Consider the following 12813-nt stretch of genomic DNA (forward strand, 5'->3'; position numbering starts at 1 on the left):
TTGGGGAAATAATTATATCTCAATATTTAGATTCAGAACTTAAAAATCTCTTCTTTTGACTGCCACAGGGTTATCCCTACTGTATTGTAAAACATTTACATTTTGAACTGTAGCTTCTGCTAACATGGTGTTTATATTTTACCTCAAAAGCTCATTTTATCAGGTCTTCTTTTTAAAGTCAACTAAACAGTTTCTAGAAGACTATAGGTAGAAATAACGTTCAGTTTTACATTGACTGGCTCTAGTTCTTAAGTGATTCTATCTTAGCTTGTCTTTTTTCCTCCTGTTTAAATCGACAACTTAGTCTGTTTGACACTCAATCAGAAAAAAGAAGTTTAAAGTCATCATTGATCCGAGGAAAGCTGTTGAGTAATACATTAACATTATTTTTAAATGAAAAACTAGTTCTCTATTTACAGTGATAGTAACGTGGCAGTATCACATTGTCATCTATTGGCATTTCCTTTGTTAATGACAGAATTTTACTTATACCAGCTAAACTTTCCTGTACAAACAGGAATGTTAATTTTCAGTAAGTTAGGGATGATTTTTTCCAATGATTTTTAAATTTTTTTAATCTTTTTATTTTGAAATCATTTTATTTCCAGAAAAGTTGCAAAACTAGTACAGGGAATTTCTGTATACCTATCACCCAACTTCTGATGTTAGATCTTACATAACAACAGTACAGTGATCAAAACCAACAAATCAATATTATTATAGTACTGTTAGCTAACTTATGGACCTTACTAGAATTTCACCAGCTTTCCCACTGTTTTTTTCTGGATATAGGATCTAATCTAGGATACTACGTTCCATTTAGTTGTTGTGTTTCCTTAGAGTCTTGACTCTCTTTGTCATGTGACAAGTTATGTGAGACTAATACTTGTCATTACTACAGCAATGAGATGGCAATATATTTCACTTCATGTGCGAACTCCACATGACTGGAGGTACCTTCAGGAAGTGTTGGGTTGAGCAAGATTGTAATGCTGCATTTATCTTCACAGGAAATGTTGCTGCTGGTTCTCTTTCTGTCCACAGCCCATCCAACCTTCCTGGACAGTATTAAGAGGCAAGAAGTGAAATCAAAGCTCTTGGCTGTCATAGTCAGTCACTCTACCTCCAACCCAGGAATGGGCCTACTTTCTTTTCCTAATCAGTAGTCCCTCTAGCAGCAATGCCAGCAAGTAAACCTCCTTTGAGTTTTTAATCCTAGAGAAAGCTAGCTTTCTCCTTTCTCCCATATATTTCTTTACAATCGTACCTAGGATATGTGTCTATGATATTTAAGAAATAAATTGTTGATGTTTTTTAAAGCTTTTAAAATTGTAACATACATAACACAGTAAGTAAACAAAACAAACATATAGTTCAGTGAATTATTATTATAAAGCCAGCCCCCACTTAACTACCACCGAGTTTAAAAAATGGAACCCTCTTCTGAATGGTAATAACTGTTCTATCTTTTAATGTTAAACTTTAGTTTTGCTCATTTATGAATTTTATATAAATGAAAATATATAAATATATAGAATGCATTTCTTGTGTCTGGTTTCTTTCACTCAGTATTATGTTTGTGAGGATCATTTATACTATTGCAGGTAACTGGAGTTAGTCTGTTTTCATTGCTGAATATTTCAGTGTATAAGTATACCTCAGTCTATTCAATTTAAAGTTGAATATATGTGGATTGTTTCCTGTTTGGGGCTGTTAATGCATAAGATCTCCTGTTAACATTTTTATATATTTCTCTTAGTGCACATGTGTATACATTTCTATTGCCTATATAGCCAAGAATAGAATTGCTAGTCGATAGGGTAAACGTATGTGGAACTCTAGTAGAGTGCCAGACTGATTTTCAAAATAGTTGTATCCATTTATACTCCAACTAGTATTGTTGGATGTTTAGTTTATTGGCTCTGCCTGTCCAAGTCCCCTTGCTTATCTTCTGTTGGACTGTCTTTTTTTTTTTTTTATAGGAGTTCCTTATACTTTTATACTTTCTGGATAGGAGCGTGTTGCAGTTACCTTCTTTCAATCTCTGGTTTACTTTTTACTCTCCTGTTGCCTTTTTAGAACAGAAATTCTTAGGTATTGTAATTCATTTTCCCAATCTTTTCCTTTATGAACCTCAAGGGCATTTCTTACATTATTCCTGAAAAGTTGGGGGTTTTACCTTCCATATTTAGACCCTAGAATTAATTTTTGTGTTGGAGTGAGATGGGGTAAAAGCGGTTGTTGTCACTGTAAATGTGTATTAACGATCGACTTGGTAGTACATGTTGAAGAAACTGTTTCTTTTTTACTGCTCTGCATCTTTTGTCATAAATCAGTTGTCCAAGCGTTAACTTTCATACATTGTGTGAGATTAAAATTAAGGTTTTTTTCTTTTTTTCCATTTGGCTATTCAGTTGTTCCATCACTCTTTATTGAAAAGATTGTCCTTTCCTCCATTGAAATTCTTTGGCATTTTTATAGAGTATCAATTGACCATAACATTTGTGGACCCTATCCTCTGCTTTCTGATGTCTGTCTATCCTTACGCCAATATCACGGTCTTGATTATTATTATTATAGTAGTCTTGAAATGATGTAGTGTGATTGCTCCTACTTTTTTTCTTTTCTTTTTTTTTTTTTTGTGGTACGCGGGCCTCTCACTGTTATGGCCTCTCCCGTTGCGGAGCACAGGCTCCGGACGCACAGGCTCAGTGGCCATGGCTCACGGGCCCAGCAGCTCTGCGGCATGTGGGAACTTCCCGGACTGGGGCACGAACCCGTGTCCCTTGCATCAGCAGGCGGACTCTCAACCACTGCGCTACCAGGGAAGCCCGTTCCTACTTTGTTCTTCATTTTCAACATAGTTTTGACTGTTGTATCATTTGCATTTTCATATTATTTTTAGAGTCAGCTTTTTCATTTCTGTCAACACACACACACACACACACACACACACACGTGCGTGCACGCTTGCTTGAATTTTGAAGTTGCTTTGACTCTAGATCTTTTGGGGGAGACCTGGCATCTTAACAATATTGAATCTTTTGATCCTTGAACACAGATTCTCTCTTTGTTTATTTAAGTGTTATTTTATTTCTTGCAGCAATGTTTTGTAGTTTGTCATGTTTAGGTCTTGCACGTATTTTCTTTAATTTACCACTAACTATTTCATGATTTTTGAACCCAGTGAAAATGGTATTTTTAATTTTCATTTCTCTATTGTTTGTTGCTATTAGTTTTGTCATTTGTTTTATTGTAATTTTACCATCTCATTTCTCAAATATTGGGGGAAATGCTAGAATTAGTTTAAAAGCTGTAATTTTTTATTGAAAGAAGTGCCCAATGTGAACATTTAAGATATATGAAGGCATTGTGTATTTGGCTTTATAAGTAAATATTTTATCGAGACTTGACTACGTAATTTGTTATATATCTTGTTCACAGTTGTATTTATTGTGTTATTTAGAAATTCAGAAATTTCTTAGATTCATAATTTTGCAAGGTTTATTTTAACATTTTGTCCATATTCTGTTTAGGAAATGCTTCAAGCACAGTTGGCTGAGAAAGATGGTAACCTCCAACAGTGGCGGGAAGAACGTGATCAGCTGGTAGCAGCTTTAGAAATACAGCTGAAAGCACTGATCTCCAGTAATATACAGAAAGATAATGAAATTGAACAATTAAAAAAGATCACATCAGAAACTTCTAAAACAGTCAGTAGAATCATGTTCTTTCTATGCCTTTTTAAATTAAACATAGGAAGTATTCAAAATTATTTAATTGATTAACTTTTAAAGAATAAAAATGTAAGTAGATCAGTGGGGAATCATAGTTTGAAAAAATTATTTGGATAGGGGCTTCCCTGGTGGCGCAGTGGTTGAGAGTCCGCCTGCCGATGCAGGGGACACGGGTTCGTGCCCCAGTCCGGGAAGATCCCACATGCCGCAGAGCGGCTAGGCCTGTGAGCCATGGCCGCTGAGCCTGCGCGTCCGGAGCCTGTGCTCCGCAACGGGAGAGGCCACAGCAGTGAGAGGCCTGCATACCGCAAAAAAAATACATAAATAAAAATAAATTATTCGGATATTGGTCATGAATTTTGAGTTTTCAGAGTTTATCATTATGGTTGACTCATCAATGACTAATTGAGAAATAGTACTTTCTCCAATATTTTGGTCATATCTCTTAGATAGAATAATTAGAAAATAAACAACTGATGATTTAGCCCCTAATCTGCCTTTAAAATGTGGAAATATGACTCAGCCTGAATGCTTGGTGATATTTAAATACTTGAACCCATCCTAAATTTATGATAAAGATACAAATTGTTTTTGAAAATAAGCATAATGGTGAGGAGATGTGAGTCATTCAGGAGCTACTTTTTTTTCCCCCCCCTCTGGCTGCACCACACGGCTTGCAGGGATCTTAGTTCCCCAACCAGGGATTGAACCCAGGCCCCGGCAGTGAGAGCACCGAGTCCTAACCACTGGACCACCAGGGAATTCCCAGGAGCTACTTTTGTAATATTGCATTGGGGCTAGGAACCCTAGGTAAAGAAAGTATTGCATTTCACAGATAGCTATTTCCCAGGTAAATTGAATCAGGGTACATCTGAAGCTAGTCTTTTCAGAGTAAATAATCTGCATTTGAAAATCTGCTGTTCCGCAGCCTTCAGACAATAATAAAATTAAATGTGTTTGTGTGTATATGTCTCTTACATCAAAAGACTTCATGATTCTAAGAGAAAGACTGCTCAAAACAGAGGTATTAGCATGTGGTATAAATTGCACAGAATAGAAAGTTAGAAAAACTAGGTATCAACTGCTGTCAGTGTGGTGTTGGGACCTTTAGGAAAATTACTTAACATTTCCAAACTTTAAAACAGAGATGATAATGTCTTTCTAATAGAATTGTGAAAATTAATCAAGAGCATTTGTAAAACAATTAGCACAGTTATTACCACAGTGGAAGTCAGTACATGCTAGTTGCTTTCCCCATTATGAATGCAATAGCATCTTTTTTATTTGACAATTATGGGTAGGTGACATAAGAGATGTATTTGACTTTTGATTTTGATGGTAGTGATTAGAAGGTGCACGTTGGAATTTATCAAGTTTAAAAATGTATTCTGATTTTTTTTATAGATCCCTTAAGTAGGGTTTAGGAATAGAGCATACCCTATGACTGATTAAGTGAGATGAAGAGTGTGCAGCACTTTTCAGTATGGTCTTTTCAGTATGGTCTTTATCAGTATGGTCTTTTCTACTCTAATGCTATAGTTGCATTCCTAAGACACCTCTAGTTTTTCAAAATTGTGTTATCAAAGTGATTTTGGGGGTTCAAGCTCCAACTCAGTACAGACAGTGGTCATGTTATTTAATTTCTCTCTATTTCTTCATCTGGAAAGTAGGAATAACAATTCTTGCCAAACCTCAGAGTTGCAGTGAAAGTAAAATGAGAGAATATATGTAAAACACCTTGGAATTTGAAAGTAATCTTTCAAATTTCTCTTTAGATCAGATTCAGAAGAGGCTGGAAAGTTGCCCAGCCTTTCCTAACTCTCTGAGGATGAAAGAGAAGAAGAAGGAGAGTTAGTTGGTCATTGAAGAAGTCTTTAATTACTTCCACTATTTAATTCACCCAAATCTTGATATTATATTCTTTAGGTGAAGTATTTTAATGTATATTCGGTTACAGTGGCTTGTTGCTTTAACATTTCCTTACTAGGAAAAACAGACCATGGATATCCAGCCCAGACATACGAGTTCAATGGATCCTGGCAGGGTTGAAACTGAACCTCAGTCAACAAGTTTTGGCAGGGTTGAAACTGAACCTCAGTCAACAAGTTTTGAAATTTCCAGGGATGAAGTAGAAGTAAGTATTTGATAACACAGTCCACTTTTTAACCCTCTTTACCAATGACCATTAATTACTAAATAATACTTGCAAGTATAATTTAATCAGTTGTTGTAGATATCTTGCTATACAGTTAGCTGTGTGTGCTCTTGGCTATGGAAAGGAAAACTGAAGGCTTTTGAGGGGAGATGCAATTCTTTTGGGGAAATTTGATCCCCAAATGGTATTAATTTCCTCTCAAAATGATACTGATCTCAAACAGATCTTTGATTATAAACAAATTTGATGGTCAGAAATAGGAAATCCCACAAAAGATAAAATATGGATGACTATTTTCCCTCATAAGCAGTCCATTTAATAAGCATTCTATTAAATAGCATTTTTTGGAAATTTTACCCATTTTATAACTTTATCACCAAATCCCAATAACCTCACAATGAGTTTCCTTAGTTTGAAGTGGGCTTAGGGTTCTGTGACTTGCATTGGATAACGTAGTTTCTCAGATTGCCTATGAAATAGACACAAATTCTATGTCACTTGTTGAAAATAAAATTACTTTTTAAATATTTATTTTAAAAACACATTTATTGGGAGCATTCATTGTTGGGAACCTTGCACTGAGGATAAAGACATAAGTAAGATATGATTGCCATCCTCAAGGAATAAGAAGTCTAATAAGACAGGTATTTAATGACTATCTTGTTTCACCTTATGGACTAAGTGTTATAAAGAGAGTGCTAAGAAGGAACACTGATGAGGAGGATATGATGAATTTTGCCTGAGTGGTTGTGGACGTGGATTAGAAAAAGTAACATCGTACTGGGTCTTGAAGGTGAATAGAGGTTTACCAAGCAGAGAATGGGAAGAGAAAGGCATTTTGATCTGGGGAAATAACACAAGCCATTCCTTACTAGGCTTCAGAAGAATCATGTGACTTCCACCACATGCTATCAGTCATGGAAACCATTAAGGCCAGGCCCAATTGAAGGAAGGGGAATGAGACTCTATCTCTCAGTGGGAAGAACAGTAAAGAATTTACAGCAAACTTTAGTTTACCATAACTAGGGCGCTTATTAAAAATCATTGACTCTTTCCTTGGAGAGTTCTGATTTAGTAAGTTTGTGGTAGGGTCCAAGAATCTTTTAAACAATTTCTCTAGATAATTCTTACCATGACACAGGTTTGGGAAATACTGATCTCTAAGTTTCTCTCAATTTTAACATACCATGTACAAACCTGGAGAAAGTAGATGATAACTCAGTCTTTCTGTCCTTGCTGTAGCAAATTTGATCAAGCAAACTTTTTATCTTTTCCAATTTATTGTTTTTAATAGGTAATTGAGACAGTTAATTTTTGGCAATTTAGAAATTCATATCCTGCAAATAAGATTTGTTTTCCTTTTAAATTCTGTTGTAGGATGGATCTGTAGTCCTTGACTCTTGTGAAGTGTCAACAGAAAATAATCAAAGTACTCGATTTCCAAAACCTGAGTTAGAGATTCAATTTACACCTTTACAGCCAAACAAAATGGCAGTGAAACACCTGGGTTGTACCTCACCAGTGACGGTTAAGATTCCCAAGGCCCGGAAGAGGAAGAGTAATGAAATGGAGGAGGTAAATACTTAACTATTAAGTGAATTAAACAAGTAAACCTTATTATTATTAAGCTCAGTGATAATATATAGTTAAACTCTTGTTACATTGCCCTCCTATTCATAAGCACTGCTATTAGAGACCAAAATCATAGTTTATGGTATATTTAATACTGTTTTAAGAATATTACTGTGGTGAATAGTCCTCAAACAAAAAGCTTATAGATTTTAAAATATATAGATTATTCCTTCTTTTAGTGAAGCTATGACAGGTCAAATGGTGGTGAATTTTAGTAGCGAGCTATTTCAGTATACCGGTCCTGTTCAAACTCAGTCACTTTCCCTCCAATGGAAGAGAAAAGGGGTTGATAAAAGGAATTAGAGAAACTGAAACGACTAACTTGCTTGAATATAATCTTTGTCATTTAACTAAAATCTTAGGTCTCTATGATCATAGTTGGTTTCAGAAGAGAAATTCTTCTTCTATGAGCCAGTATTAAAATTTGGGTCTCAATTTAGTGGTAGGCCAAGAACTATTTACTTCTTCCTGCCGCAGCTTTCTGATCGTGGGGTTACCAAACCTTCTATCTTATTCTAGCCAGTCACATAAACTTTCCGATCCTCACTTCCCTCCTTTCGGAAGTAAAGAATTAGATATAATATGTTTAAAATGTTTTGCTTTTGTTCCACATGTGGTAGATACATAATAAATGGCAATATTTATGTTAACAGAAATATTTATGTTTAAAACTATAATTATAAACTCTCTGGCACAATAATTTTTTTCCAACTTGTCTTTTTCACGCCTTTAAAGAGTAGTATGTTTTCAAGTTGGTGGAAGAGCAGAAATAATATTAACCATACTCCTGAGGCTCTCTGTCAGGTAATACGTTTGCTGAGTGAATATTATTTAGCATATTTCCTTCTACACATAGAACACCTTTAGCGATTGTTTTGGAGCGCCTTAGTTAACTTTTATTCTATATTTATTTAATTTATATTTAGTGCACTTTAGATACCATTAAGACACAGTTGACCCTTGAACGACATGAGGGTTAGGTGCCAGCCGCAGCGCAGAAAAATCTTGTGTAACTTACAGTCGGCCCTCAGTATGTGAGGTTCCTCATCCGTGCATTCAACCAACTACAGATCATGTAGGGATGTAGTATCTACTAACTATTGAAAACAATCAGTGTATAAGCAGACTCATGCATTTCAAACCTGTTTTGTTCAAGGGCCAACTGTACTAAGTAGTTTAATTTCATCATCTTTGTTAACATGGTGACTAACATCTATGTTGACTTGATTCATTTTTTTCAAAGGAAAAGGAAAAATCGGTTGTATACTCAGAGGGTTAAGATAAAGTTATTTTATTCATTTTACTGCCGGCATATACTCCCAGTTTCAGAATAGATACACAGATTGTTGTAGGGTAAACCACGTAGAAACTTAAAAGTTTTAACTGATTTTGCTAGCTCTTTACTGCTGTAATAAACTGAGTGTTGTAAAGTCCTCAGGAAAATAATTTATACAGTGCTATATTCTAATCTAGTGAAGACACCAGAGAGCTCTTTATTGAACACTACAAGTATGATGGAGTTACAATCTTTCTTCCTTTGCTTCCCCTGATTACCATCTGTCTTTCCTCTTTTACGAAATCTTCTTCTTGTGATCCTTAAGACTTTACTGGGTAACTTGAATTCTGAGGTTCAGTCATGATCTCTCTGCTTCTGTTCTTGCCTTTTTTTTTCCTTTTATGCTTATAATCTTTAGTACGATTAATATTTGCACAAGTTCAGTTCAGTTAATGTACTACAAAAGACTTTGTCTTAAGATTAAGTGGGGAAAAGAAGAGTGAGAGGTCATGCCTTTTTAGTAGCAAAAACAGATTGTATTCCTTAACTTTCACGTTTTACCTGTGCTTATACTGCAGAGTTTTGTTCTGTTTTCAGTGTCACTAAGTATCAATGAGAGGTTATGCTCAGCATGATTTGGGAGTTGGGAAGAGGGTAGATAAATATATTGCTATGTTGTATTGTCAAGATGGGGTTCAAATAAAAGATGTTATCCCTTCATTTAACTAATGTAATTTCATCATGATGCATGTGAAAAATTCATACCTTCAATCATTTTGTGATAAAAACATGTATTGCATCATCATGCTGTGCGCTTAAACTTACATATGTTATATATGAGTAATATTTCAATGAAGTTGGCAAAAAACATTGTACCTTCAGTCAGGGTTTCTCAACTTCAGCGTGATTGACATTTTCAGCCAGATATTTCTTTGTTTAGGAGAGTTCAATGCCCTGTACATTTTAAGGGGTTTTTAGCAGTATTCCTGGCCTCTACCCACTAGTCTCCATTAAACCTTCCCCTTATCCCCAGCGGTGACAACCAAAAATATCTTCAGACAATGCCTATGTCCCCTGGCGTCAGAATTGCCCCTGGTTAAGAACCATTTCCTTGTTTTGTTGCTGTTCGTTTGTTAGTTTGCTTTTGTTCTTTTTTTTTCCTCCCCTGGAGTCTAGAGAGAGAAAGAAAACACTGTCAAGAAATTAATCAGTGCTGAAATTCATTATTTTTAGGACTTTGTGAATTTTGAAAATAAGAAGAATGCTACACCCAGAACGAATTTGAAGTCCCCTGTTTCTGAGCATGGAAATTCTTCTGTCAAAAAGGAACAAAAGGTTTGTCTTCTAATTTGTCCAAAATTGACCATTTTCATAACTTACATTTATAAAGTAGAAGATGAAAATAAAAATATCAAATTTGATTAGTAATAATTATTCAGAAGTTGGGTTTTGTCCAGTTATAACTTATTTGTCTTTCATTTTCTATTCATCTAATTCAGCTCTGAATATATAACCTTTGGCATTTGGCAAGTAGCAGGTACCCCTTGATGTGTTCACCTCTGACTTATCATTCTATCACACTCATTCTCCGGCCCTTTCATCCCTCTCCTTATATTCTTTTTTTTGTGTGTGTGGTACGCGGGCCTCTCACTGTTGTGGCCTCTCCTGTTGTGGAGCACAGGCTCAGTGGCCATGGCTCACAGGCCCAGCCGCTCCGCGGCATGTGGGATCCTCCCAGACCGGGGCACGAACCCGTGTCCCCTGCATCGGCAGGCGGACCCTCAACCACTGCGCCACCAGGGAAGCCCCCCTCTCCTTATATTCTTAATCTCAAGTTCCCTGCCTGAGAATTCATAACCTGTGCCTGACCTCTTTAATTCAACTATGGCTGTAACTGTTTCCTTCTAACATTCCTCATCAACAATAACAAGAAGTGTTTGTTTATTAGGTTTCCACACGCCCATCATCTAAGAAAACTTATTCTTTACGGAGTCAGGCATCCACAATTAGTATAAACGTGCCTGCTAAGAAAAAAGAAGGAACGCTACAGAAATTTGGAGATTTCTTACAACATTCTCCAACTATTCTTCAATCAAAAGGTTTGCAGAATATTAATTAAATGACCTTTTACGTTAGATATATGGTGTTTTCTAATATCTGATTGGTGTATAAACTCAACAATAGTGACTATTATATTTCCAATAGACAGTGTCTTATGTTAGGTATTTAGAGACGAAACATGAAAGGATGATATGCCTTGGTGTTCACTGGGTAATGGAAGAGAAAGATCTGTATTTAAGTAATTGATGCAGAGAAGGCTGCTTAATGTAATAGTTGTAGAGATACAAGGAAAGTGCATGGTAGTATTGGAGGAAGAGAGCTGTTTGTTTGGGGGCTATGGGAAGATTTTATAGAAGAGATGGGATTTAACCTGGGTGTTGAAATGTTGGAAGATTATACCTCCTAGAGATAACCGCTGTTAGTATTATGGTATATTTTCTCCTACTGTTTTTTTCTCTGCATGTATAAACATTACCTAATCATATATATCAAAAGCATATATTTCTATAAATATGTATTGATTTAGTTGCTTAATGCTTTTTTCTTTATAATATAATGTAGACATACTAATACTTTTGTATTAATATGTGCTAAGATATATATTCTCTCTATACACGTATACCTAAATATATATTTATATACACATCTACCAGAGGGAACAGTTTTAACACAAATAGAGTACCAGGAAAGTGTAGGGAATGTGCAGGCAATTACAGGTAGCAATCTGCATCTGGCATCTAGAATGTGGAGAGATTATTGGGAGGAAGGGGGCAGGAAGGAGTGAGTTTTCATTAGAGTACCTGAATGGTAGCAATAGGGTAAATTGGAGACTGGAGGTGGGGAGAATGAGGAGGGAAAAGGACTGAAAGCAGGGACAGCTGAATTTAGTCAGATTGGTTGTGTAAAAATACTTTCTGTAAAAACTTGACCGCAGAGCTTCCCAAACTTTCTTGGTTCACAGCGCCCTTAATGTCTCAGTAATTTTTTTCATTGTGTCCATGCACCCAAAGAAACACCTAATAGTTCCATCCGTTAATACTTAAGGCCAAACAATCACTGAAAATTCAGCTCCTGAAAATCCAGGTTGCCAAAATATGTAATCATCAGAAGGAAGGTAATGTGATATCTTTTTGAAACTGAACTACCCTGAGTTACAGAGTGTCACTGTTTTCCTCAAAAATTTAAAATATTCGGAGCTGCTCTCGTGAATTTGCTGCAGCATGTCTTGGTACACAGTTTGGGAACTTCAGACTTAGACCCATTTGTATATATTTTTCAAAAAATATATACATTCTTTGAAAGGTATAGTTTGTATAAGCATAGAAAATATCTGGAGAGACAAACAGCAAACTGTTAAATGTCTAAATTTGGAGAGGTGGGACTTGTTATTTTAGATGCTTCTGTATTTTATTTAAATTATGTTGACCGTTGCTTATATATTAAAAAGAAATATGTTTTCAAGAAGAGGGAGGTACCCACCTGGTAATGACTCCCTTGCTTGGTTGACTCAGCTCCTTAACAGCTTCCCTACCTATATACCCGGTGTGGAATTTTTAAAAACTTATTTCTAGTAATATAAAGTATCCCTGTTGGGGATTGTAACTGCAATACATATCTGTTGTTGATCACTTGGAAACAAAGGGAGAGAAGAAGAAAACAGAGATTAGTGCTTAAAATTCTGCTGCTCTGATAACTGCTGTTAATCCATTACTCAGTAACGCTGGTTTCCCAGTTTATCCCTTTTGTCTATCTCTTGTCCATTCAGTACATGGAAGCCAGAGTGATCTTTTCAAAGTGCAGAATGAATTATTTAAACTATATAACTTTTTGTTTTCTTATTATCTTTTCCAGTAGACTATAAGCTCTACAAGTGCAAAATGTCTGTCTAGTTTACATCCTCAGCTCTTAGTGTAGTGGTTGGCACACAGTAGTGAGGAATTTCGAAGCTCCAG

At 35.8% G+C, this 12813-nt stretch overlaps 1 protein-coding gene across 1 annotated transcript in view; it reads left to right on the forward strand.

Annotated features, from left to right (window-relative positions):
* The window catches only part of KIF20B (kinesin family member 20B), a 72114-nt gene that overhangs the window by 56466 nt on the left and 2835 nt on the right, over nt 1-12813 (forward strand). The window contains exons 26-30 of the mRNA XM_060125574.1: nt 3537-3713; nt 5725-5871; nt 7270-7467; nt 10034-10135; nt 10749-10899. Coding sequence (XP_059981557.1) covers nt 3537-3713; nt 5725-5871; nt 7270-7467; nt 10034-10135; nt 10749-10899 — 775 coding nt within the window. The remainder of the gene's footprint in view (nt 1-3536; nt 3714-5724; nt 5872-7269; nt 7468-10033; nt 10136-10748; nt 10900-12813) is intronic.

Source organism: Lagenorhynchus albirostris, chromosome 16 (genome assembly GCF_949774975.1).
Source record: "Lagenorhynchus albirostris chromosome 16, mLagAlb1.1, whole genome shotgun sequence".
Lineage (NCBI taxonomy): Eukaryota > Metazoa > Chordata > Mammalia > Artiodactyla > Delphinidae > Lagenorhynchus > Lagenorhynchus albirostris.